This window comes from Aegilops tauschii, chromosome 2 (genome assembly GCF_002575655.3).
Source record: "Aegilops tauschii subsp. strangulata cultivar AL8/78 chromosome 2, Aet v6.0, whole genome shotgun sequence".
NCBI classification, from domain to species: Eukaryota; Viridiplantae; Streptophyta; class Magnoliopsida; order Poales; family Poaceae; genus Aegilops; species Aegilops tauschii.
In genome coordinates, this window is record NC_053036.3 from 28,613,012 (window position 1) to 28,640,698 (window position 27,687).

Below are 27,687 nucleotides of genomic sequence, written 5' to 3' on the forward strand. Positions count from 1 at the left end.
CTGCCCACCGTAGTTAGGATTTTCACCCGAGAAGCAGTGATTTGTGAAGAGGTAGGGCAGACCCAAAGGACGTCTCTAGGAAGAAGACCGGCGCCCTCGAGCGACATCACCGTCGCGGCTGGCCGGAGCTGACCAGGGAGTTATCCCGATCTAGGTCCCCACCACCCACTCTGCCCCAGCTCGGTGACTAGCTAGCATCCAACATGGACATGTCCGGTGAGACATGGCGCACCTAGCAGGGAATGAAGGTGAATAAAGATCGGCGCCATCGGCTGCCAGGGCAGCTAGCCACGGCACCATTGATTCTCGGGCAGCCCGTGACGCGCCGCCCGTGAGGAATCAATGGCAAGGCTGCCGCTGACTCGGCGGGCCCGCCGCCATTGATTCCCCCGTGGGAAATCGAGGCGTTCTGGGGAAGACGAGGCGCGTGCCGCTGACTCGGCGGGCCCGCCGCGTTTTGGCGCCAAAACCCCTCGCCCCGGCGCCCCCGAGCGCCCCCCAGCGCGCCGGGTTCGGCCTGGGGCCGCCGGCGCCAATTTCGGCCCAAGCCGGCGAAAAACGGGTTCGTGGCGGCGTGACTGGACCGATTTTTGGGTGTCGGCGCGGCAAAAACGCCTGGGGAGGGCCTGTTGGGGACGCGGCTGGAGATGCTCTAAGCCCCGTGCTTGATAATACGCTATTCTCTTGTTTTGGTACGAACCATTCAGTTGGTTCCTGAAGCACAAACGCAGCCACTTACTGCTGCAATATTAGCGCTGCATTCAAATATATTTTTGAAGATTCCATGAGGGTGGTACTGGTACCACAGTTGCAGTCTTACAACGATATTATATATCATACACCGAACAAACACAGCGGAGTTGTGGTCGACAGCACGGCGGATTCAGGCATTCAGAGTAACACATACATACAATCTCTAGCAACAATTGTTAACATCAAACTAAGATAGACTCTCAACCACAGATTGTATGGAAGAGCACAACCATACCAGTGCTGATTGCAGAATTAGCACATCAATTGCAGAATTTTGAGAAGGTAAATATCATACGTACGGTGTTTGCACACTGGCTCAAGTATAAGCTGCTGAAATTTGAGATGGGCTCTAGGCCCATGTAGCAATTTCTGAAAAATCTCTAAGGGCCCATGTGGGTTATATGGCACTAGGTATAGTGGGAAGTTTAGTCCCACCCCGGAAGTGGAAGAGGAGTTGGACCTCCTTATAAGGGTTTCTCTTCTACATGCTATTGGAGCTTGAGAAGAGAAGAGGCCCTCGCGCACTCCTCCTCCGCCGCCCGCCACGCCTCGCCGCGGGTTGCGGGATTGAGCCGAGCCGAGCCGAGCTTACACCTACGCACTTATGCCAGTCACTAACGGAGAGTTTTCTGACAGCTGGGCCACGATCTGAGACGCGCACGCCCACCGTCGTTCCCTTGCTGCTGCTGCCGCCGGTGACTCCATCCCGTCCGCCGCGTACACGGTCGACGGGAGAGCAGGTCTCCGAAACCACGCCCTTCTGGTTCCTGTACGGGGTGAGGGGCGAATACGCGACTGCTCACTTCCGATCGTCCACTTACTCTACGTCCGCGTCGCCTTCATCATCACCATGTCCACCGACGCCGAACGTGCCGCCGCCGAGAAAGATGAAGCTGACAAGAAGGCCGCCGAGGACGCCGCTGCTGCCACCAAAGCCGCGGCCTCTGCATGGCCTACTGGAGGGTATAACTCGTTTATCCCGCTCCTACTGTTTTCTGTTTTAGCCATGCTAGCGTTATACGTAGATCTTTCTGCAATTAGCGTAGTATGTGCTACTTTGACTGAATATCAGTATGCGATCATATGTGTCAATGCCATGCTAGTGATTTACTCGTGGATTAATTTAATCGAGAAATTGCCTATTTACTCAACAATCCAAAAACCTATTATGTGTAGGAATTTTTCGGCAAGTGGCTTTGCCGCTGCACTGAAACCGGATAAGTTTATCGGTACATACTTTAAGCGTTGGCAGACTAAGACCACGTTATGGCTCACGGCTATGAACGTGTTCTGGGTCACCGGTGTCTCCACGGGAACGATTGCTCCTGAACAGGAGAAGGCGTTCAAAGAGGCTACCGTTGTGTTTCTCGGAGCAGTTCTTAGCGTGATCGGAGATAAACTGGTCGACGCATATTTACATGTGCATGTCGCCAAGGACTTGTGGGAGGCGCTCGAATCTAAGTTCGGGGCAGCCGATGCCGGAAGCGAGATGTATATTATAGAGCAGTTCCATGATTACAAGATGGTTGAAAACCGTCCTGTATTGGAGCAGGCTCATGAGATAATATGCATTGTTAAGGAGCTTGAACTTCTTAAGTGCGAGTTACCGGGCAAGTTTGTCGCGGGCTGCATAATCGCTAAGCTCCCTAATTCCTGGAGGAACTTTACCACCACTCTGAAACATCAGAGGCGTGAATTCTCTGTGGAGGATGTCATTGGCCATCTGAGTGTTGAGCAGAATTCAAGGGCAAAGGACTCGCACGGAAAAGGGGCCGAAGGGACTTCTGTCGCCAACATGGTGAACCAGAAGAACTTCAACTCCCACAAGCCCAAGGGAAAGAACGGTGTCCAACACAATACCGACTTTAAGAAGAAGGGTAAGAAGACCTTCAAGAAGAACAAGAAGGACGAGGGCTGCTTCACCTGTGGTTCGGTTGAACATTGGGCCAACAAGTGCCCAAACAAGTACAAGAAGTCAGGACAGGACTCCAAGTCCGTCAACATGATTGTGGACAACAATGAGAATGGTGCACCTGGGTACGGTAATTTATTTACTGTTTTTTCAGTGTTTCAGCCCACCGATTGGTGGGTGGACACAGGTGCAGGTGTACATGTGTGTGCTGACATGTCATTCTTACCAGGTCACAGGCCACGGGTCCGTATTGATGGGGAATGGCGCGAGTGCTTCTGTTCATGGTGTTGGCACGGTCGATCTGAAGTTTACTTCGGGAAGGATCGTGCAGCTGAAGAACGTGCAGCATGTCCCCGCCATCAAGAAGAACCTCGTTAGTGGCTCCCTTCTATGTAGAGAAGGGTTTAAGTTGGTTTTCGAGTCTAATAAATTAGTTGTTACGAAATATGGACTCTTTGTTGGAAAAGGTTATGAGAGCGGAGGGATGTTCCGCCTTTCCCTCGCAGATTTTTGTAATAAAGTCGTGAACCATGTTCATTCGAATGTTAATGAATCTGAAGTTTGGCATTCACGTCTTTGTCACATTAGTTTCGGTGTTATGACGCGGCTAGCCAAGTTGGATTTAATCCCGAGTTTTACTTTAGCCAAAGGCTCTAAGTGCCTTTCATGTGTGCAAGCTAAGCAACCTCGCAAGCCTCACAAGGCCGCGGAGGAGAGACACTTGGCACCATTAGAACTCATACATTCTGATCTTTGTGAGATGAATGGTGTGTTGACTAAAGGTGGAAAGAAATACTTCATGACATTGATAGATGATTCCTCTAGATATTGCTATGTGTACCTGTTAAATACTAAAGATGAGGCTCTACACTACTTTAAAATCTATAAGGAAGAAGTTGAGAATCAACTTGAAAAGAAAATTAAACGAGTCCGGTCAGATCGTGGTGGAGAGTAATTCCTTCTATGCGGAACACGGCATTATTCATGAGAGGACGCCTCCCTATTCACCCCAGTCAAACGGGGTTGCCGAGCGGAAAAACCGTACTCTAACTGATTTGGTTAACGCCATGTTAGATACATCGGGTTTATCCAAGGCATGGTGGGGGGAGGCTATATTGACGGCATGTCATGTCCTGAATAAAGTTCCGACAAAGGATAATGAGATCACTCCCTATGAGAAATGGGCAAAGAGGAGGACAACACTCTCGTACTTGCGCACTTGGGGCTGTCTGGCGAAAGTCAATGTGCCGATCCCCAAAAAGCGTAAGCTTGGACCCAAGAATGTGGACTGCGTTAATTTGGGCTACGCTAAGAACAGCGTTGGCTATAGATTTCTAGTAGTGAAATCTGAGGTACCTGACCAGAAGGTCGGTACAATCATGGAGTCTAAGGATGCTACATTCTTCGAGGATACTTTTCCTATGAGAGATATGCAAAGCACTCCTACACAGGAATCTGAGGAGACTCCTGAACCTGCCATCCCTATGGAATATTATGAACAAACACATGATGAAAATCCTGAGGAGGATGACGAGGAAACCCTTGGTAGGGGCAAGAGACAAAGGACTGCAAAGACCTTTGGTGATGATTTCTTCGTGTACCTCGTGGATGATACTCCCACTTCTATTTCAGAAGCGTATGCCTCTTCAGAAGCTGACTACTGGAAGGATGCGGTCCGTAATGAGATGGATTCCATCATGGCTAACGGGACATGGGAGATCACTGAACGTCCCTATGGTTGCAAACCATTAGGATGTAAGTGGGTGTTCAAGAAGACGCTTAGGCCCGATGGTACGATTGAAAAGTACAAGGCTAGGCTTGTGGCCAAGGGCTATGACCAGAAAGAAGAGGAAGATTACTTCGACACTTATTCACCTGTAGCTAGACTGACCACCATTCGAGTATTACTCTCGTTGGCAGCCTCGCATGGTCTTCTCGTCCACCAGATGGATGTTAAGACGGCTTTTCTGAATGGAGAGCTAAAAGAGGAAATCTACATGCAACAGCCAGATGGCTTTGTGATAGATGGTCAGGAAGGAAAGGTGTGTAGGTTGCTGAAATCTTTATATGGCCTGAAGCAAGCACCTAAGCAATGGCATGATAAGTTTAATACAACTCTGACATCTGTTGGTTTCGTTGTTAATGAGGCTGACAAATGTGTATACTATCGCCATGGTGGGGGCGAAGGAGTTATACTGTGCTTGTATGTTGATGACATACTGATATTCGGAACCAACCTCAAAGTCATTGAGGAGGTCAAGTCGTTTTTGTCTCAGAACTTTGAGATGAAAGACCTTGGTGTGGCTGATGTTATCTTGAACATCAAGCTACTGAGAGATAATGAGGGTGGGATTACACTTTTGCAATCCCACTATGTTGAGAAGGTGTTGAGTCGTTTTGGATATTCGGATTGCACACCATCTCAAACACCATATGATCCTAGCGTGTTGATTCGAAAGTCCAAAGGCACGGCTATAGATCAGTTGAGATACTCTCAAATCATTGGTTCACTGATGTACCTAGCGAGCGCAACGAGGCCCGACATCGCGTTTGCTGTGAGCAAACTAAGCCGGTTTGTTTCCAAACCGGGTGATGTACATTGGCATGCTGTTGAACGAGTCATGCGCTATCTGAAAGGTACTATGAACTATGGACTTCACTATACCGGAGACCCGTCGGTACTTGAAGGGTATAGTGATGCAAATTGGATCTCTGATGCTGATGAGATGAAGGCCACAACTGGGTATATGTTTACTCTTGGAGGTGGCGCTGTTTCCTGGAAGTCTTGCAAGCAAACGATCTTAACGAGATCGACAATGGAAGCAGAATTAACGGCATTAGACACATCTGGTGTTGAAGCGAGATGGCTTCGAGATCTTTTGATGGACTTGCCATTGGTTAATAAACCGGTTCCGGCTATCCTTATGAACTGTGACAATCGGACTGTCATCACCAAGGTGAAGAGTTCAAAGGACAACATGAAGTCCACCAAACACATAAGAATGAGATTCAAAGCTGTCAGAAAATTAAGAAACTCCGGAGTGATAGCGTTGGACTATGTCCATACGGCTAAGAATCTGGCAGATCCCTTTACGAAAGGGCTATCACGTGTTGTGATAGATAATGCATCGAGGGAGATGGGTATGAGACCCACATGAGTTGCCATGGTAGTAACCCAACCTATGTGATCGGAGATCCCGTGAATTAGGACCTGGGAAAACAAGCCAGTGGTGAACTGAGGAGAGTAACTATACTAACCCACTCCGTTGGAGATGCAATACTCTCGATACTGTATGGTAGGATGACTACTGTCTTAATGTGTTCCGAAGCTTATATAAGCAAGATGCTATCCTACAGAGTGATCTTTGGAGGAACACACCTATATGAGTCCGACTGCTGGTCACAGTCTATGAGATTGGGGTGATCTCTAGTAAGCTCATGAATAGGCCAGGAGTGTGACTTATATGCTCCACCCGAGGGGTCAGCCTTCGGCAGCCCAGTACTAGTGAGACATGTGGTGAAACTTCTTTACGCCAAACTGACAATTCAAGGCATAGTCCATTGTTCAGTTGTGAAGGAGTGTAGCTACTTGCTCTAGGTGAAGCTCAACCTTAACAGGTCTTCACTGAAACACCGGTATATCGAAACAGTAATTGGAACAGAGGACACAATGGGCCCTCGAGATCTGGTGGGGGATTGCTGAAATTTGAGATGGGCTCTAGGCCCATGTAGCAATTTCTGAAAAATCTCTAAGGGCCCATGTGGGTTATATGGCACTAGGTGTAGTGGGAAGTTTAGTCCCACCCCGGAAGTGGAAGAGGAGTTGGACCTCCTTATAAGGGTTTCTCTTCTACATGCTATTGGAGCTTGAGAAGAGAAGAGGCCCTCGCGCACTCCTCCTCCGCTGCCCGCCACGCCTCGCCTCGTCGCGACGCGACGCGGGTTGCGGGATTGAGCCGAGCCGAGCTTACACCTACGCACTTATTTTTGCCAGTCACTAACGGAGAGTTTTCTGACAGCTGGGCCACGATCTGAGACGTCGGATCGTGGGCTGTCACGGACTCGGACGTGGGTCGAGCCCACATCTCTCCACGCGGCTGCGCCTATATGAGTGTGCGGTGTCTCCTAACCCTAGCCGCCACGAACAGATCACATCTGCTCCACGCGCACGCCCACCGTCGTTCCCTTGCTGCTGCCGCCGCCGGTGACTCCATCCCGTCCGCCGCGTACACGGTCGATGGGAGAGCAGGTCTCCGAAACCACGCCGTTCTGGTTCCTGTACGGGGTGAGGGGCGAATAGGTTTTTGGGCAGCGATTACGCGACTGCTCACTTCCGATCGTCTACTTCCTCTACGTCCGCGTCGCCTTCATCATCCCCATGTCCACCGACGCCGAACGTGCCGCCGCCGAGAAAGCTGAAGCTGACAAGAAGGCCGCCGAGGACGCCGCTGCTGCCACCAAAGCCGCGGCCTCTGCATGGCCTACTGGAGGGTATAACTCGTTTATGCCGCTCCTACTGTTTTCTGTTTTAGCCATGCTAGCGTTATACGTAGATCTTTCTGCAATTAGCGTAGTATGTGCTACTTTGACTGAATATCAGTATGCGATCATATGTGTCAATGCCATGCTAGTGATTTACTCGTGGATTAATTTAATCGAGAAATTGCCTATTTACTCAACATAAGCACTGTAATGATCTCCAAATAGTAGACCGCCGGGCCGATCAGAACATTCCATTCGCATCCCTTGTCGGTTCCAAAACTCCGTAGCTGATCAAAATGGAATACCCATTTGCTGGTACTAAGTTTGTAAATTCAGTATATCGATTCATATATCTTTGTATCATGGAGCCCTAACGAATTAAGAACAAATTGCTTGGAGAAGCACAAACACAACATACGTTCCTGACTGCAATATAAGAATGCAGAATGCTGAAATGGTAAATAACATCCTGACACACTTAGTATAGGTAAATATACACAGTTTGTGGTAGATTGCTCTTCTCAGGTACGGATATGGATAGCATACTTACATCAACCCTTACAAGTACATTATGACGAAATTGCTTGACAGTATTTGACAACTATTATCTGACATATTTGTGGTTCATCCTAACAATAATATTCCACCGCGCGGAATGAACCAAAGGAAAACACATACGCAACAGACACAAGCATACACACAACTTTGCCGGAAATTAAAAAACAAACATGCACACAAGCACAGGGGATTAAAGGTGATACCATGACAGGTACGCATATGGACAGCATGACAAACCGGCCAGCAGTTCTGGGAAGCAGTGATGAATGGATGGAGAGTGAAATCCTTGCAAGCCTTCCCTCAGCCAGCTAGCTCGGATTCTTGATCTTCAAGCAGCGGGGGATCGGTGGAAACCATGCATCATCATCCTCTTCTGCTGTGATTCTTTCTTTAGCTGGGACATGGCCACCAACGCACTCAATCTCGGAGGGTTCTTAATGCCAGAGAAAGACTGCATCTCGTCGAAGGACCAAACAATTTTTTCAATCTTAGGAGCAGACTCCTTGGTGAAGCTGATGCTGCTGACGGTAGGGTACTCAACAATAAGAAGTTAAGTTTTGGGAACACTCATCTTTGTTGAAGGGTATATGACTTTGGTCGTAAGACTAGTCTGAGAGCACTAGGCAGCGCAGGTTTCGTATCTTGGCAAGGATTTGTAGATCTCCCTGCTTCAGTTGAGTATCACGAAGAGTCAAATAATGAAAGAAGCAACTTGCCCTCCTTCAACTAGGTACACTAATTCAGTAGTAAAATCATTGTGAAATGTAAATTCTGATAGGGCCAACACCTAAACCGTCATCGTCGGTATGCTAGCTTGTGTGATTAGAGTTCAGGTGTTGCTTCCTCATACAAGTGTGAAGTTATCTCCATAGATACATGGAACAATTTTTAGATGTGCATATTCAGTATTCTTCTAATATCTCATCTCGCATATACTCGGCTCGGAAGTGCAGTGATGTTGAATCATTCAAACATGTCCTGTAGCAACAAATTAATCAATCCTCTAGAAATGAAGCCCTTTTATAAGGGTGTCAACACCCTTTTCATCGATCACACCATCTGGTTTCCATAATACCAATGCTAAATTGATGAGGGCACATTAGAAACTCGCCATGGCTCATGTGAGCCAGTCAACTTGTAAATGGTAATCACATGCCTGAAGGCTAATTTTGTATTTGTAAGGTTTGCGAAACATGACGATCTGTTTGATACTAATTTACTAGTACAACACCACAGGGAAGAAACATATTCATCACCTGCTTGGACAACCTGTGATTTGATTTACATCTCTGTGGAATCAGCCACCCTCTTTGTGATCAGGCGGTTAGCGATTAAAAATGCCACCTACATTTCCCATAAATGAAAATCTCTCTCTGGTTTTATTATGCACTTCCAAATCTAAGCCCTGTGACTCCGTAACTGATGATAGGTTTTATTTATTTTTGGCACGAACCACTCAGTTCGTTATCAATTGCAATAGTTTGCAGAAGCACAAACACAGCCACTTGTAATTATGGTTATATATCTATTTTCAAAGATTCCACTAGGAGGGTGCACAGTAGTTGAAGATTGTTGAAACGATATTATATCATATATACCGAACAAACACAGTGGAGTTGTGATCGACACAGCCGATTCACACATTCCGAGCACGACATACATACAATCTCTAGCAAGAATTGTTAACATCAAACTAAGATAGATTTCGCTGTCACAAGCCATTCAACTGATTCGCAATCACAGATTGTATGGAGGACAAGGAGCACAATCATACCAGTGCTGATTGCAATATTAGAACATCAGTTGCAGAATTTTGAGAAGGTAAATACCATACATACAATGTTTTCACACTGACACAACTATAAACACTGTTACTATCTCCAATAGTTGACCACCAGGCTGATCAGACCAGACATTCATCTCCACAAGAGCAGTACATATTTAATTATCCAAATGATAAGTGCCACACGTGGGGCACGAAGTAACACCGCGCTGACGTTTTTTACAGTAAAGTTGTCATCCGAAAAAAAAACCCACAAAAAAAACTGAAACTTGCCGTCCAAACAGAAAGTTGTCATGCTTCACGACTAAAGTTGCCATCCTCGGGTAACTAAACTTGACATAAAAAAAGTCAGGACGGAATTGCTTCGTGCCACACGTGTGGCACTTATTAGGGTCCTTAATTATTTATTAGTACTGGTAGTAGTAAGTTCTATTCAAAAATGTTCTTGGATTTTAAAAAAATGTTCATGCATTAAAAAATGTTCCCACATTTCGAAAAATATTCACAAATTAGGAAAATGTTCTTGGATTTCAAAAAATATTCCCAATTCCAAAGAAACTTTCATGAATTTGAAAAATGTTGACAGATTTCAACAAATGTTCCGATTATTTTAAACCATGAATTTTAAAAAAGTTCTTGGATTCAAAACAATTCCCTAATTTCGAAAACAAATCATGAATTTGAAAAATGCTGACAGATTTCACAAAATTCAAAAAATATTTCCAATTCCAAAGAAACTTTCATGAATTTGAAAAATGTTGAAAGATTTCACAAAATTCAAAAAATATTCCCAATTCCAAAGAAACTTTCATGAATTTGAAAAATGTTGACAGATTTCAACAAATGCGCCGATTTTTTTAAACCATGAATTTTTAAAAAGTTCTTGGATTTCAAAACAATTCCCTAATTTCGAAAACAAATCATGAATTTGAAAAATGTTGACAGATTTCACAAAATCTTACAATTTTTTGAAATCATGAATTTTAAAAAAAATCTTGGATTTCGAAACAATTCCCAAACTTCAGAAACAAATCATGAATTTATATTTTTTCATGGATTTCAATAAATGTTTTAAATTATCATAAAATATTCAAACATTGGGAGAAAATATCTTTATGCAACTTAAAATGGAAAGAATAAAAAAAGAAGAAAAAGGAAAAACGAAAATAGGAAAACGACAGAAAAGAAACATAGAAAAAACTGATCCAAGAAGGTTATAGAACCTTCCCAAATATCGGTTAGAGCACACACTGGAAACCGTAAATGCGTCGGCCTATCGTAGTAGCACGGTCTCGCCATCGTGCACGATTGCGCGGTATTCCTCATGTTACGCTGTGAATAACCCCCACTCCCAGATTTTTAGATACACCTTGCACCTTTGTTCATACTCCAAACTATTAAAGATGCATTACTTTGGACCTAAGATGCAGTAAATTATAAAGTAATTCTCACAACGGAAAATTGCAATGAACTTCTTGGACACATGTTTTTCATTGTGTTAATTTTTGCTTGATAAAATACCACGAAGGCTTGCTACTTGTTCCCCTGCACAAAATAGGCCTAGAGCAGTCTAGGCGAGCAGCAGCTTAGGGCGCCTCTGGGCCTGAACCCAGCCTCCTGAACTGGTAGGCCCATTTCACTACCGTCGGGAGTGAAAGAAACCCTCAAAAAAATAAAAAAGATACCGGCGACGGAGGCCATGGAAGGCGGCCGTGGATCTGCGCGGCGGTGCGGCGTGCGAGCGGTCGATTGCGCACCGCGGGTGCCGCGTACGCATTCCGCATCCTGTCGTCCCGCTCGCTCGCCGGAGACAGCGCCGCCCGCCGAGGTTCGTACGCACGTGCGTGCCTCCCCGTCGCTTGGGATAGCCCTCTTCCATCTTGGGAACTCGCTGGTTGTCCGTTGATGTGCGCACGCGGGAGTGATGTACTAAGCGTACATCACCGTTTTTACTTTTTAGCCATTCAGTTCATTGATGGCGGCGAGCCGATTAATCCGAAAGTCTCAGTTTTTGTGCAGTGCAGCTACTCTGCTTGAAGTGCAGAGTTGTGCGACCTGCCGACCGGGTGTGCTGGTTTTGGGCGATTAGTTTGCTCGGGTTGCAATATGATTTGTGACTTCAAGCTGAAAAGGGCAGGTGATTAATTATGCTGACTTCTGCACTTTTGTGAGGACAGAAAAACTCAACAGTCTAAAGAATCAGCTCAGGGGACTCGAGGCAAGTCTGTCCAGTAAGCATTTTGAGCATTTCTTCATTCTTTTCTGCACTTTGCAGTAATGGGATCTATATTATACTTGCACTAGTTAATCAATGTTTGATTTCACATTGGTCTCCTTGCCTTTTACAGCATTTCATGGAAGGGCTGAAGTCTCTTATAAACTATCTCTGCAGCCCAACTAAAGAAAGGATCAGAAAGTAAGCTCACCGGCCAGTCAATTTCGAGTGCCACTACAATGAACGATCAGCTCAGGAGCTTGGTCTTGGATCAGACGGCTAGGGGAGATGAGTTTGCAAGTGTCATATCACATCAGCTTGAAGGTAAAAATGTATACATTACAAATCACGGCTCTAGTACAATAGTTTAAGGTGTCACAGTATTATCTGATCTGCAAATCCTGGACTGAATAGGAAATTAGAAGTGCTTCAGTGGGGTTTAAAGACAATAAGTCCAAATATCCCAGTCTTAAGGGTTGTTCTGAACTCCCAGGTCCAATATATTTTGCCACTGAAACTTGTAGTTGTGTATTTATGTCGACCCCAACATGATTCTTTTGTTTGAATATTTCACTTGGCTATGCAGGACGTGAATTCAACATGCCTTCATACATCTTCTTTTGATGGCCGCCATCGAAGCTGTTGAGGCTAATATTGACGCGATGGGGAAAAACTACCTAGACAAAGCTATTATGTGTTTTCTTAGTTTTAAAGTTGTTGCAGAAGAAGGTAATGAGAGGTTCAGTGACATGGTCCATTAAGTTAGCTTCATACCTTCACGTGTGGCATCTCCTCTTTTTTTAAAGGGGGTACCTTTGTCTTTAATAAAATTGACATCAAAGTCCTGACAATGGCTATTCGTTTTGCATAAAGATCATTAAAGATGAGTACAGCTGTCTGTGAGTTGCAGTTTCTTATCTGAGCAGTCTAATATTCATATTGTTTGAAATTGTAGTCACTGAAGTTCTCGCTCTCCTTAAACAGTAATTCAGTGTATTCCATTGCTTAAAGACACTGAAGAATTTGAACTGAACTAACGATCTCTTCAAGTTTGTCAGAATCATGAGAACAAGATTCCAAGAGGCTACCGTCAAAGGTATTCCATATTTCCTTTGAAAATTGTATCATGTCCATTTCCTCCAGAATGCCAGTTAATGGAGATTACCACTGTCCCCCCCCCCCCCCCCCCCCCCCCCCGCGCCCAGAAGAGCAATTCTGTTAATATTGCTGCAATAGCGCTCTCTGTATGTGTCGAGTATTTACCTAAATTTCCAGCAATCTGTTTTCCACATTTCATTGCTATGGGGGCCATATATGGTGCATGCTATTTTATTCTTAATACAATCTGTGTATATTGAGTACTTTGTTTTGCTTAAGCATTTTGTCTTATTCTTGATATTTTATTTTGGATCATAGAAATGAATTTTCTTTTAGTACAACTTATTTATTATTATATGCTTATATTTAGTGAAAATAGTTAATAAATTGCTAATATACTTATAGTTTCCAATTTTTGTGATGATAGGAGAATATACATTGAGTTATTATTTCTCTCAAACGAGCACCCAAGTGCTCCTCATTGTATTAGAAGAAGCACCAAGATGGCGCAAGTCTCACAACCTAAAAAAAACAAAACATAAAACGTTAGGAAGCCAAAGGCAAACCAAAAACAAGAAACAGAGTACAAAAGGCAAATAAATGTACTGTACACTACCCTGGAACCTTGCAACTCTTAAGGAATTGTCAGAATGCATATGTCTGTCTGTAAAGCTCATATAATACAGATGTTGTTGGAAGACATATAAGTTTACTTCCGGTGATTTTACACTAATTTCATTTGCCCCAAAATTAAATCTTGACAAACATAACATCGTTGGTGTGTGTTTTAATCTACTGAGTGTTGAGATGAGCCAAGACCCGTTAATGATATTGACCTTGCTTTGCATGATGGGAGGTGGCAGCAGGCCTTAGGAGTTAGGAGCTATAATATCATGGAAACTTGAACTGTACCGTCCTTTCTGTATGGCGTAAACTTCCTAATAATCTTGGCAATTTAAGATCACAGTTTAGTTGCTCTAAAAATGTTGGAAGTCCACTATGTTTTGCTGATTTGGGTCACAAAATTGAACTTCAAGGATTTTTGAACTGCAAATAACCCGACCACTAACTGAAACGGGTGCCAAGTGCCTGTTGCAGAGCAGTTCATGTTGACGTCTGATGTAGCAAAGCCTAGCCATGCCTACTGTGTTTCCTTATGAACAGTAAATAATAAACATGATTTATGGGGTGCCTAGCTTATGAGCTATATAAATCTTTGTTCTGCACTACATGTGGAGCTGTAAATGGGCTGAATATTCTTTTATCATATTACCTATAGAGTGTTCTACTTGCACTGTCTGCAGGGTTCATCCCGCAAATTCATTTTGCCCACACACCTCATCCATAACAACTTCATAACCACAGGCTTTGTCCGTTGATACCAGAAGCGAAAGCACCAGCAATCAAAGTCATTCCCAATCAACAGCACATCTCCCATAGATGGTAGAACAGACGTGCAAAGCAAAAGAAGATACCTGAAGTAAAGGGTCTGGACATGGTTCTGAACTTAAGAAACACTCAAACAATACATTCCTCAATGGAATTCTACCATCCTTGCCAGCTCAAGAAAATGAAAGAGAAGACTAGCTAGGCTTACGTTTCCCATCCCACGTTATGCTTTTGTCACGTCATCTCGCTCACCGAGATTTTCCGGCCCTTTTTGTCAGACAGCGCGGATTAGATCATTAGATGCCAGAGCAGACATGCAAAGCAAAAGAGGATGATAATTGATACATGAAGTAAAGGGTTCGGACATGGTCCTAAAATAAAGGAACACTCAAAGAGTACATTCCTGATTGGAATCATTCCATGCTTGCCAGCTCAAGCAAATGAAGGAGTAGAAGACAAACTAGCTAGGCAATGCTGTATAGGTTCTTTTTTCTTTTTGAGAAGAGGCCAGAAAAAGTTTAGATGCATGCTTGATAACCATAATGCATTGTCATGTGTCCTCTTTGGCTATGCTCCTAGCTCCTCCATTCTCTCGGTTGACCCTTTACTTCATGCACAAGCACAGCCAATAATACAATAATAGCTTGCTGGACACACACCGGCAGCAGCTGCGATGGCTGAGCTCGCGTCTGGCGCCGTGAGCTCGCTGCTGGGCCTCCTCCGAAACGAGGCGCTGCTGCTGAGCCGCGTCGGGAGCGACTCGGAGTTCATCAAGGAGGAGATGGAGAGCATGCACAGCTTCCTGGAGCACCTGTCCAGGACAGTGCCTCCTGCCGGGGGCGGTGGGCACGACGAGCAGGTGCGCACATGGATGAAGCAGGTCCGGGACCTGGCCCATGACTGCAGCAACTGCATCGACCTCTACCTCCGGCGCGGTGATCCGGCGGTCTACCGTGCCAGGGCCGGCCGCTGGCGCTACCTCTGGTGGGCTTCCTGGTTGGTGCAGAGGATGGTCGCCCAGCACAATGCGGCCATTCGGCTGCGTGAGCTCAAGGAGCGGGCACGTGACGTAGGCAACCGTCGGTTGCGGTATGGCGTGGAGATCCCGCGGAAGGAGGCGGCGGCATCTTTGCCACCGTCGTCGTCTCAAGCTGCTGCCACAGAATACAAGGAGGAGGACGACTATCAGATTCAAGTGGCCGACGGTTCTGATCCCCATCAAAGGGCTCTAGAACCTCGCCTTGTAGAGGAGTACTGTGCCGAGAAGCTAGCCAACTGGCAGGAATTGCAAGCCAAAACCAACAACTGTATATCCATGGCATCCATCGCCATTGTTGCGCCGGATGATACAAAGGGTGCTGGTACCGTCGCACATGACTCTTTGAGGTTTGCCGCCAACAACTTTGAGCGCACGATCTGGGTCAATCTCTCGGCATTGCACTTCCCATGGGATCTTCCTCTGTTACCCAGGGAGATCCTCTCCTACATCCTGCATGAATGTGGGCAGCAGGAAGTCACAGGCGGACAAAGCGAGGTTAATAATCCTCGGGAAGGTTACAATTACAAAGCAGGACTCGAGTTCGAAATGTGGAAGATGGTTAATAATGGAGAAATCCGCGACAAGATTGATCAAATCAGGAACAAGGTTCGAGAAGTTGGCAAGGGGGAGATTGGAGGAGTGGATAGAGGGAAGGTTGAAGAAAACAAGTGCTTAGGCATATTCCACCATGCGCTGCGGCTCGTGCTGAACACGCCGGTTCAGCCACTATCCTCAGAGGGGACTATAGAGGAAACTGCTTCATTGCTGAAAGATCATATGGAAACAGGCGAGTCCAAGACCCAGATTCATCTCGATAATAGCCAATATGAAGATATCCTGCGCAAGGTGTTCCCGACAAACAAGCCCCTGCAGTCCCAGCAGACCCAGGAAGCCACCACCAGTAGTGCTACTACACTGAGCGAGGCTCACATCAAAGAAATCATCCACAACCACAAGATTACTCTAGACATCATATTGGGGCTGCTTCCCAAGCCACAGCTACTGGAAGGCACCTCTACCAAGGAACAAGCCATTGATGCTGCTGCTTCTGTCTCCAAGGAGATATCAGGGGAGGCGACCGGTTCTGCTGCTGCTGCTGCTGTTATCAAAGAAACCAAGGAGAAAACGAAGGAGGTATCAGAGGAGGTGACCAGTGCCATTGCTTCTGCTGTCATCGAAGAAACCAAGGAGAAAACGGAGGCATCAGGGGAGGTGAGCAGGGATATTGCTGCGGCTGTTGTCAATCAAACCAAGGAGAAACTCAAGGAGCTATCAGCGGAGGTGACCAGTGCTATCGCTGCTGCTGTTATCAAGGAAACCAAGGAGAAAATGAAGGAGATGGACATTACCGGTGCTATTGCTGCTGCTGTCATCGAAGAAGCAAAGGAAAAGATGAAGGGAATAGTATCAGGAGAGGTTGAGGCGACCAGTGATGTTGCTGCTGCTATCAATGAAACCATCAAAGAAACCCTGGAAAAAATGTCGCAGATCCCGTGGAGGATTCGGGGTCTGCTGTACACCAAAGGGATAGTGGATAAGATTAAGCCGCGTCTGGAAAATAAGAAGACCCTGATTATCCTCCAAGATGACAAAGACTATGTTTCAGCCGATTTTCGGTGGGAGGAGACCAGAAATGCTTTGAATTTGTTAGGCTGTGCACCTGGCAGCGCAGTGATTGTGTCCACAAAGAATAGTCAAAAGGCCAAAGATTTTTGCTATCCACCAGGAGAGCCAATAACCTGTTCTCTAGTTGGACTCTACCATGATACCGTGCTCCAGCTTATAAAGCCACGGATGAATAATGGAAATGATGGCGACATCGCAGGAATTCTCCGTGAAATCTTGGCCAAGTGCCATCCACATGAGTTCTGCATGAAGATCTTCGCATACGCTCTTTACGCTAATCCCAACAGGAGCTATGAAGAACTGTGCAAGTTAAATGAAGATCTGGTTCCTGCCAAGACATTTGGCACTAGAGCTAAGAATATGATCAAGTTCTCCTACAAAGATCTGCCTAGAGAACACAAGACTTGCTTGCTGTACCTAGCCATCTTTCCTCAAGGCCACAACATCAGGAGATCAACCTTAATTGGACGATGGGTCACGGAGGGGTTGATAACTAAGCAAGACTGGGCCACTGCAGTGCAGCATGCGGAGCAATGTTTTGACACCCTGATTAAACGAGGGCTTATATTGCCTCATGATATTGGTGCTGCAGGAAAGGTCAAGAGCTGCATGGTAGGTGATCAAGTCCATGGGTTTATCACCGAGGTCGCAGAAAAAGAGCACATTCTGGATGCACGCCTTTCTGATCTTTGGGCTCGCCACTTCTCCATCTTTAGTGGTCTCCGACTCCGTGCCTCTGATGGCATCGAGAAGTTTGTATACAAGCTCCCCAAATATTCACCACAACTGCCGCTCCTGAAGGTGTTAGATCTAGAAGGCACTCAATGCTATGACAAAAATCACTACCTCAGGGACATTTGCAACAAGATATTACTTCTCAAGTATCTGAGCCTAAGAGGAACAAATGTTAGATATCTACCCAGTGAAATAAACAACCTCCATGAGCTAGAGGTATTGGATATCCGGGAAACTATGGTGCCTGAGCGTGCAACAAGGAATATCCTACTGCTGAAGCTGAGGCGCTTCTTGGCTAGCCGTGTTGATCCAAATTCAAGACCCAATGATAAGTCGCCACGCTTTCCTGTCCAGATTCCTTTCAAGATTGAGAAAATGGAAAATTTGGAGGTACTATCAAGTGTCAGGGCTTCAGGGGATGGCCGTGAGTTGAAAGAGATAAGACATCTATGGCAGCTAAGGAAGCTCGGTGTGGTTATTGAAGACAGAAACAATCACCTCGAGAGGTTGCTTCGAGCCATCGGTGACCTAAAATATTGCCTTCAGTCCCTTTCAATCACTATATCCTACAGCACCAGAACTAAGAGCACTCTCTCCAACAAAGAGATGTATGATCTGTTAAGACAAAGTCCCAAGCATCTTGAGAGCCTAAGCATCAATGGAGTCACACAAAGTGGGCAGCTCCTTGAAGTGCTGGCCAAAGGTAGCGATGAACTTGCCAAGGCAACTCTGACTGGTACCTTGTTGGAAGAGCGTGATCTGATGGTCCTTGCCGTGCTTCCCAAATTACACTCTGTCAGACTCCGATCCAATGCATACAATGGGAGAGAGCTCACCTTCAAGAAGGATGTATTTCCACAACTCAAATACTTTCTTGTTGAGGGCTCCAACAAGGCTGTGACTGACATCAAGTTTGAAGATGGAGCAACTACTGAGCTCGAGAAGATTGTTTTGTCCTCCACCAACATAAGGTTTCTTAGTGGGATCGACAACCTTCCAAAATTGAAGGAGCTTGAATTGGAAGGAAACCAGTCCCTACTTTCATTTTCTCAAGACAAAGCATCTCCTGAGCAAAGCGCCGAGAGTGGATCCGCTGAGCAGAACACAAAGGGCGAAGCTACCCAGCGAAACACTCAGAGTAGGGCTCCTGAACAAAACAGCGAGAGTAGAACTCCTGAGCAAAACACTCGGAGCAGAGCTGCCGAGAGAATCACCGAAAGCAGAGCACCTGAGCAAAACAACGAGAGTAGAGCTCCTGAGCAGAACACTGGGAGCAGAGCTGGTGAGGAAATCACCGAAAGTAGAGCAGCTGAGCAAAACAGCGAGAGTAGAGCTCCTGAGCGAAACACTGAGAGCAGAGCTGCCGAGGGAACCACCGAAAGCAGAGCACCTGAGCAAAACACCGAAAGCGGAGCAGTTGAGCAAAACAGCGAGAGTGGATCTGCTCAGCAGAACACAGAGGGCAGAGCTGCTGAGCAAAACATTCAGAGTAGAGCTCCTGAACAAAACAACGAGAGTAAAGCTCCTGAGCAAAACACTGGGAGTAGAGCTGCTGAGGGAATCACTGAGAGTAGAGACCCTGAGCAAAGCAACGAGCGCAAAGCTCCCGAGCAAGACAGTCAGGGTGCAACTCCGAAGAAGAGCACCGAGATTAGTGCTCTTGATCAGAACACTGACACCAATAGTAAGTTCATCTTCAAGACAGGAAAGTTCCAACATCTCAAGTATTTTCGTGTTGAGAGCTCCAAAATGATCAACGTCATCTTTGAAAATGGAGCAGCTCCTGAGCTCAAGAAGATTGCCTTGTCCTTGACCGACAAACAACACCAGCTCCGTGGGGTTAGTCACCTTCCAAAACTGAAGGAGATCGAGTTGAAGGGTGAGAAGTTCCTTTCATTATTTGACAATGCTGATAAAATTGACAACGCTGATAAAATTGCCAAGGTGACTCTTTGTGATACTCACCTGAAGAAGGGAGATGTACAAATCCTTGCCAAGCAAGAAAACCTGCGCTGCCTAGAGCTCTCAATCAAGTCTTATGATGATGAGGAAGGCCATCTAGTCTTCCACAAAGATGAGTTCCCAAATCTTGACCTTCTTATTGTTGAGTGTCCTACCATCAGCAGGATCAGCTTCACCGAGGGATCTGCTCCTAAGATTGAAAAGATTGTTTGGTCCTTCAAGGAGATGAAGTCTCTCTTTGGCATTGACAACCTTCCGAGACTGAAGGAGATTGAGTGCAGTGGTGACCAGGTCCCATATCAGGTGAGAAGAGACGTTGCAGCGCATAAAGCCCGACCTGTTCTTACACACAAGCCACAACAACAAGACCAAGCAAAAGAAACGAGCACAACAAAAAAGGACGATGATACAAGGTGCGCACCAATCTCCCGCTTCTTGAAGATCAAGAATAAAAAAATTGAAAAGAAGGATGAAGAATCGGCGCTGGTTGACTGAGAAAAGGTTTGCAAGGATTTCACTCTCCATCATCCGCATCACTATCCATTCATATCACTGCTTCCCAGAACTGCAGGCCTGTTTGTCATGCTATCCATGTGCGTGCTTGTCATGGTATCTCCTTCAATCTCTTGTGCTTGTGTGCATGTATGTTTTTTAATTTCCATCAGAGTTGTGTGCATGTTTGTGCCTGTTGTGTATGTGTTCTCCTTCAGTTCATTATGAGCGGAGGAACACTTGTATCAATGATGAAAACTGGTGTGAGGAGTAACAGAAACTGTCACATAATAGTTGTCAAATATTGTCATTCTGTGACGAGTCAAGCGATTTCGTCATTGTGTTCTTGTAATGGCTGATGTAAGTATGCTATCCATATGCGTACCTGACAAGAATAATCTATGATGAATTGTGTGCTGTAAGGTTTGATGTAGTATTTGCTCCTCCTTTTTAATCCCTGCAACAGGAAGACTGGACATATTTTGAAATGGAGGTAGAGGTTAATTAATTCGTCGGGGTTCCTTATTACTCTGTGATGTAGAGAGGAATGGATATAGTACTGAATTTACTTACTTGCTATCAGCAAATGCATGAGCAATAAAGATTCAGAACCGAGGAGGGATGCGAATGGAACTTGCGACGTTTGCTAGTCAATATGTCCTGCTGTTATGGAGATCAATGGCTGGTCTGATCGGCCTAGCGGTCGCCGACTAATGGAGATAGTTACAGTACCTATACTTGAGTTAGTGCGGCATACCATATGTATGGTATTTACCTTTTCAGAATTCTGCAACTTTTTTTCGTGAATACGCAAGAGTGTATCATTTCATTGATAGGTAGGAGTGTGCAGCATAGTTTGGGGCGATGCCTTGTACGCTAAAGGCAAGGCATGGAGCCGCAGAGCATTGGTGACGGGGTGCTCTGCCCGTTACAAGAGTGGACCTATGCTAATAGAGCGCCTAGTCCGCGTGCGCCTGCTCTAGCCCAGGCGCGGGCCTCCTCCTGGATCGAAGCAACAAGTCGCGAGGAGGAGGGGTTCTCGCCGTCGAAGACGCAACTGTTGCGGTGTCGCCAAATGGACCATGCCGTGAGCACAGCCAACGTAGCGAGGCCTTTGCGGTGGCCGGTGGGGGATCCCTTGATTGTGGCCGAGCACCAGCGAAGGAAGGCTTCATCTCCAGAGGGGGGTGGGGTAGTAGCATGAACCCAGGCGAGTACGTCATGCCAAATCTGCCGAGAGAAAGGGCAGCCGATGATGATGTGTTGCATGGTCTCTTCAGCCTGGTCGCACAGGGCACAACGATCATTGTGCGGCAGACCATGCCGAGCGAGTCTAGCGGAGGTCCAGCATCGGTCAAGGTCGGCGAGCCAAGTGAACATCTTGACGCGGAGGGGGGCCCAACAGCTCCAAGTGAGGCGCCAGAATGGCGCAGTAGTAGATCCGGAGTAAAGCGCTCGATAACAGGATTTGGCCGAGTACTTGGCGTTGGCAGTCCATCACCAAAGCAGGCGGTCAGGGTGGTTCGAGAGAGTAGCAGACCGAAGTAACCTCCAGAGCTGGACGTACCCGGTCAAAGCAGTGGGGTTGAGCGCGCCACGGAGGTCGGCAATCCAGCGGCGGTCCTGAAGGGCATCGGCGACTGTGCGTTTCCTCATGCGCCGCGGCACAAGGGGGAGCAGAGACGGTGCCAGGTCCGAGATGGTGTGACCGTTGAGCCAGTGGTCCGTCCAGAAGAGAGAAGTCCGGCCGTCGCCAACAACCCAGGTGGAAGCCCGGAAGATGGATGAGGCGTCGTGGTCGCTCGGAAGGTGAAGATGCGCCCAAGGCTTGGAGGGGTCCGTGCGCTGCAACCACAGCCAGCGTACCCGCAGGGCAATGCCCTGGCGGTGCAGGTCCTGGATGCCAAGTCCGCCAAACTCAAGAGGGCGGCAAGCGCGTTGCCAGTTGACGGGGCCATGGCCGCTTCGGGTTTCCTTCCTGCCATACCAAAGGAATTCGCGAATGGTGCGGTTGATCTGCTTGAGTATCGGCGGGCAGATGGCGATGGCCACCATGATGTGAGACGGGATCGCGTAGAGAACATGACGGACCAGGGCGAGGCGCTCGCCACGGGAGAGGAGGGCCGCGCGCCAAGTGGAGAGCTTCCTCGCGAGCCTCTCGACGATTAGCAGCAGGAGGAAGTCGAGGGTTTCCTAACCGACAAGGGAATGCCCAAGTAAGTGATGGGGAAGTCGAGAACAGCGCAGGCGAGCTCGGCGTTGATGCACGCGATCTCCGTGTCGCCGCAACGGATGGGCGTAGCCGAACACTTGGCGAAGTTGATGCGGAGTCCGGATGCCACGCCAAAGACGCGCAACAGCTCGCGGATGACTTGGAGGTCACGGCTCGATGGGTGGCAGAATTCTGCAACTGATATGCTTCTAATATCGCAACCAGGAATGGAATGGTTGTGCTCCTGTAAACAATCTGTGATTGAGAATCAGTTGAATTGTCAGTCACATCTAACTTAGTTTTCAGTAACAATTACTTTTTGCTACAGATTGTATGTATGTCCCCCGCAAAAAAGAAAGAAAGAAAGAAGAAGATTGTATGTATGTCGTGCTCTGGCCTCTCTGAGTCGGCCGTGCTGTTGAGCCACTGTGTTTACTGTATGATATATATCGTTTCAAGACTCTGCAACTGTGGTGCCACTAGTGGGATCTTCAAATACACATTTACAAGCAGCACTGCTATTGCAATTGGAAGATGGGTTTTCTGCAAATTGTATATTGTTGCAATTGGAAGATGAGTTTTCTTTCATTTTTAACAATACTCTCTTACCCGTCGTCTCGACACAAAGTGGTGCAGAGGACGAGTCAGGGTCGCCGCCGCCCGGAAACCAGCTTTTGCCGGTCTTCTTGTACTACCACGACAGCGGCTTCTGCGTCGGCTCTGCCTTCACCGTGCTTGGCGCCGCCATGGTCGCCAAGTGGTGTGTTTTTTGCTCCATCATTGATTTGCAATTTGCATTGACGACAATTTGAACACATCTTGGGAGATTTATGTGTGTGTGGTTAGATTCGACAAAAAAGTTGGGATTGACGAAAAGTGGGGGAAAAGGCTATACAAAGTACATGTCGGTCACCGATGCGCCGCGCCCTACGAGAGCGGCACTGGTGACTGTTGCTGAGTTCACCCTGAAGGCCTGAACCTGAACTTGGAGGAACAGGAGTATTTTTGTTGTTGTTGCGGGGGAACAGGAGTAAATCGGCTGCGTGCAAAATGTAACCATGCACGCACACTGTGGCTGAGTTGGAGTACCGCTCGTTTAGCGGCGAGGCGACGGGCATGCAGTTGGACTCGCCTTTCATTCCCATGTTCGTCGCTCGCCAGCGTCATGTTCGACAAGGTATCCGCGTCCATGCATCGTGTGTTTGTGTGTGTGTGTGTGTGTGTGTGTGTGTGTGTGTGTGTGTAGAGACGACCACCGAGTGACGACGCAATTATTTTTGCCACCGGAGTGTTTCAGAAAACTGCAACCAACATCCTCCTCAATGGCCTTTTGACTCCAGTGCCAAAGAGGGAAGTAGAAGGTTCTGTTTTTGTGCTTTTGCAGCCCGAACCACTTGTCCCTGCTGTTGTCCCACTAAAAAAACAACTTGTCCCCGTTGTACACTCTACAAGTTTTATGAATCGTTAGATGCCATAGTCCAAATCCTTTTACTGAATTTTTGTGACAATGCGTACTGAATATGCTTGCAAATTCAGTTAACTGAATATGCTGCACATTATGTGAGTGAAAGTGTTAACTGAAATTGTTATCTGCACATTATGTGCTGTATTGGCAAGTGATAATAATCTGTTGTATTGTGACTTAACTGCTTACTTCTCTGCTGCAGTGTTAACTGAATTTTGGCACTTAATGGTAATTGAATTTGTGCACTGAACATGTTAACTGAATTTGTGCACTGAGATTTGGGAATCGGGGGGATTTGCAATGAGAGGAGACCTACGGGATAATGTTTGGGGCCACTGTTAGCAGAGACTTTTTGGAGCAAATAAAAATGATTCAAGGGGGTTTTGTGCAAAAACATCCACGCGCACGTCGCTCCGAAAGGGCGTAGGTTGCTGACTGTGGGCTGCATGCTTGACATGCCATGCCAGCGGCGGATACGCGCACGGACAGCCGGATTGACCGTATGTGCACCAAATGATGATATTACCTCTTTTACTAGTTAATTATACACGGTAAAACTTTAGCTTACGGGATGCTTGTGCAGTAAACAAAGACAACTCAACTCAAAAAAGTGTAAAAAAAAAGATGACCAAGAAAAACAGAAAGGTGCGACTATTCCCGGGTGTAGTACACACGAATTTGCAAAAAATTGAAAAAACCTAGTAAAACGAAGTCCAAAAAATCTGAAATTTGAAGACAACAAACTTCATATAATGTTTGAGCTTCTTGCAAAATTTCAGCCAAAAACGACATCCAAGGAGCTCGCACAAAAAAAAAAAAATCAATGCTCAAACAGTGCAGAAAACTTTGAAAATTGATTTTTTTTTTTTTTGTGAGAGCTCCTCTAATGTTATTTTTGGCTGAAACTTTGCAAGAAGCTTGAACATTTGGTGAAGTTTGATGTCTCAAAATTTCAGACTTTTTGACTTTGTTTGATAATGCTTTTCCATATTTTTTTTGCAAACTCGGGTGTGAGTAGAGAATCCACTCTCCAAGAAAAAGACTTGCCATGGGCGTTGTTATTCGAAGTGGCAGGCATTAGTGCACCTGCCCAATGCCCATTGCCATCGAGTCCCCACCGAGGGCTCCTCCTTTGCGTCTCCAAAATTGCTTCTCAGTTCCCTGGGCACGGTGAGCTGATTCATGTGGAGATCAAAGAATGTGTGACGTTTTTTCGCAAAAAAACAAACAAACAAAGAATGCATGACGTTTTTTTTAGAAAAGGAAGATAAACCCCCGGCCTCTGCATCTGGACGACGCATGCAGCCATTTTATTAATTATTCACAAAAACCTTACAAAGTAGTACACCAGTAAGCCTGAAGCCACCATCTAGACAACACATGTCACTACTCCTATCCCATGATGAAGGGGTGCCGACTGTCCGAGCCGAATACCAAACAGACAGCGCACCAAAGCCTAGCATCTAAAGTCGGATGCCCCAGCCCAGCCACATACCGGGACTGGGTCACACACCGGTTTGGCGCACTCTGAGAGGCCGCCGCCACCGTCTTCCACCGATCCGTCTTCAGAACAAGTACTGACGCATCGACCTTGCCAGGCCCGCCGTCGTCGCCGCCACGACGCCAGACAGCACCACCTCCCTGCGCGCGTCCAATCACGCATCTGTCGCCGAGACCACGCGGCGCCACGCCACCGAGACCCGCCGCCGTTGATGCGGTATATGTCACGCCGCATCACCTCGTAGCCCCTCCAGTCAGCACCTGCTCCAAAACAATGCCCTCAAGAGGGAGAACGTCACCGAAGACTTTGTCATTGTTCGATCCGGGAGACCCAGATCTAGGGTTTCCCCAGGAGCAGCACGGGCGATATGGCGCAGACCGCAACGACGATGCCTCGACAAGGAAACGACGTCAAAGACGCCGCCATCGACCGCCAAGACCCAAGTCGGCGCGATTTTCATCGGCGGTTGTACCAACCCGACCCGTAGCTGACTGGAACCGGCCGGTGTCACGCCGAGAAGACGTAAGGAACCGCCGGATCTTCGAGGATCTCCAGTGAGCCGTCTTCACGGCCCAAGTTCAGCCGGCCACCTTCACCGCCGGCCACCACCGCCCAAAGGACGACACCAGCCGCCGTATCATGTCGTGCGCAGCCCTCGCCACCCGTTGCCATCAAACGGCGGATCTGGGCCAGGTCACCGCCGCCGCAAACAAAAGACGCGCGCCACCTGCAGAGATTCGCCGCGCATCCCACCACATCGAGACGCGCCGCCGCGAGACTCCAGATCGCGACGCCCTGGCCCATCAACTCCGGCCCGCACCGGACCCAACGCGCAAGGGGGCAAAGATCCCTGCCGCCGGCGGCGCTAGCCGGGCTTCGCCCGGTCACGCCCTGTGGCGGCGGCAGGGCAGAAGAGGGGAGGGGGAGGGGAGGCGCTCGGCGTGGGCTAGGTTCCTCCCCGTCGCCTGCGGGGGCGACGTGGGAGGTTACGAGATTGCTCCACAAAGAATGCATGACGTTTCCTTGCAAAAATCATGGAAGGCTTTCACTGGAAAGTAATATTTCATTTTAAAATAGAGCAGGTCTTCTGCTATGAACAAACACGAGATTTGAGGGGGCAGAGGGGTGGCGCATTCAACCGGGAGGAGTAAAGCAGAGGTGCGCCGACAACGAGCAAGAAAGGGCCGGGCTGCAACGAAAACGAAGCACGATATGTCTTTCATGTGTGTTTCCATAAAGGCAGGGTGTTTGTTCTGCAAATCTCCTAGTGTTGTGGCTTCCGCCTCATTGGTGGAGATGCACAACACAGGCCACCCTCACCCATGTCCCTTGCGGACGTTGTCATCCAAGGTTGCAGATAGGCCTAGTAGGTCGACACCGAGAGTAGCTCCTTTCTGCCTGCAAAATTCCTTCTCCGTCGTGATCTAACTATTCCAGTGAAATCAAAGGCTCGCGTAAAAGAAGAGAACAAACTAAAGACCAAAACTGATTCCTTAGCATGCAGGTGAGATGATCATTGGAGAAACCAAGTATGGATTTCAGCGGAAAGGAATATTGCATACTGTTCATTATCGAAAAAGGGTTCCCCGCTTTGTATTACAAAGCACCAACATCGATCACATAGCAATGCTCGGGCGAGAAGCACAACAAGCCCAAAAGAAAAAGGAAGAACAAAGAAGAAAGAAATGCCAACGACAGCAGCTCGACAAAGCGCAGATGACCCGCCACCGCTGCGCCCTCCGGACTCGACCCACCACATACTAAGGCTCCGATCCGCCGCGTACCAAGCAGCACCTCCAAGAAGGGATGCGACGCCAACGACGCTGCTGCCCGGACGTGTCCTAGGGTTTCCCCCGACACGCGGAAGGGAGTGGGGGATGGATACCTCCGATACCCTCCAGGAAGGAATGGTGGCACCCGCAGGTGTCACCGCATCAGAGCCGGAAAAGCCGGCCCCACTGCCCAACCAGGCCGGAGCCAACCAGTCACCTCGCCGCCCACCAATGCGCCACCGCGGTCTTGACGCCACCCACGCCGCCTCACTGAGATCACCACCACGAGACCAAGAGGATGGAGAGAGACGCACGAGGCGACGGAAGCAGCAGCACCGGAGCCACGCGGGAGGGAACTACCTCCACCGCTGTCGTGCGGGAGGCCCGAGTCTCCGGCACCGTCGCGGTCGCCGTCCGGACGCAGCAGCAGGGCATACCAGGCCACCCCTGGCCCGGCCAGACCCATATCGGCCCCGTAAAGCCCCGCCGGCCACGCTGCAGCAGGGCGGCACCAGCGCCGCCAGCCACCACCCGCCCATCGTCGCTCCCCAGCCTCCCGGAAGCCACGCCGACGACCCTCCACGCCGCCGGCCCGCCCAGGCCCAGATGGGGCCCGGAGGGCCCAGATCTGGGCCGAGCGGGCGCCGCCAGATCGCGCCGCCCCGCCGCCAACGGCAGCGCCGCCGTCCAGTA

At 47.8% G+C, this 27,687-nt stretch overlaps 2 protein-coding genes and 1 long non-coding RNA gene across 5 annotated transcripts; all 3 read left to right on the forward strand.

Moving 5' to 3' along the window:
• The first annotated feature begins 1,603 nt into the window (after positions 1 to 1,603).
• On the forward strand, positions 1,604 to 9,522 carry LOC141040668 (uncharacterized). Its single transcript, XM_073506784.1, has 2 exons — positions 1,604 to 2,858; positions 9,449 to 9,522. The coding sequence occupies exons 1-2, from the start codon at positions 1,604 to 1,606 to the stop codon at positions 9,520 to 9,522; spliced, it is 1,329 nt and encodes a 442-aa protein (XP_073362885.1).
• Positions 9,523 to 11,157: 1,635 nt separating this feature from the next.
• On the forward strand, positions 11,158 to 12,595 carry LOC120974879 (uncharacterized). Of its 3 annotated transcripts, none has more exons than XR_005770297.1 (4): positions 11,158 to 11,316; positions 11,497 to 11,719; positions 11,837 to 12,027; positions 12,290 to 12,595. It is a non-coding gene; the product is annotated as an uncharacterized lncRNA (long non-coding RNA). The 3 variants fall into 3 exon arrangements; XR_005770300.1 differs by lacking the exon at positions 11,158 to 11,316 and adding an exon at positions 12,118 to 12,196 and having other exon boundaries at positions 11,323 to 11,719; XR_005770296.1 differs by lacking the exon at positions 11,158 to 11,316 and having other exon boundaries at positions 11,323 to 11,719.
• Positions 12,596 to 13,416: 821 nt separating this feature from the next.
• LOC109768481 (uncharacterized) lies at positions 13,417 to 20,530 on the forward strand. The gene has a single exon (XM_040401428.3). It carries the CDS (start codon positions 14,864 to 14,866, stop codon positions 20,045 to 20,047), a length of 5,184 nt encoding a protein of 1,727 aa, XP_040257362.1. The 5' UTR covers positions 13,417 to 14,863; the 3' UTR covers positions 20,048 to 20,530.
• The last annotated feature ends 7,157 nt before the right edge of the window (positions 20,531 to 27,687 follow it).

Bases quoted from the DNA above. Each gene is read 5' to 3' on its own strand.
- LOC141040668 (XM_073506784.1), top strand. From the start codon at position 1,604: ATGTCCACCGACGCCGAACGTGCCGCCGCCGAGAAAGATGAAGCTGAC. The intron at 2,859-9,448 runs GTGTACATGTGT...TCGCAATCACAG, and splicing joins GTGGGTGGACACAGGTGCAG to ATTGTATGGAGGACAAGGAG.
- LOC109768481 (XM_040401428.3), top strand. From the start codon at position 14,864: ATGGCTGAGCTCGCGTCTGGCGCCGTGAGCTCGCTGCTGGGCCTCCTC.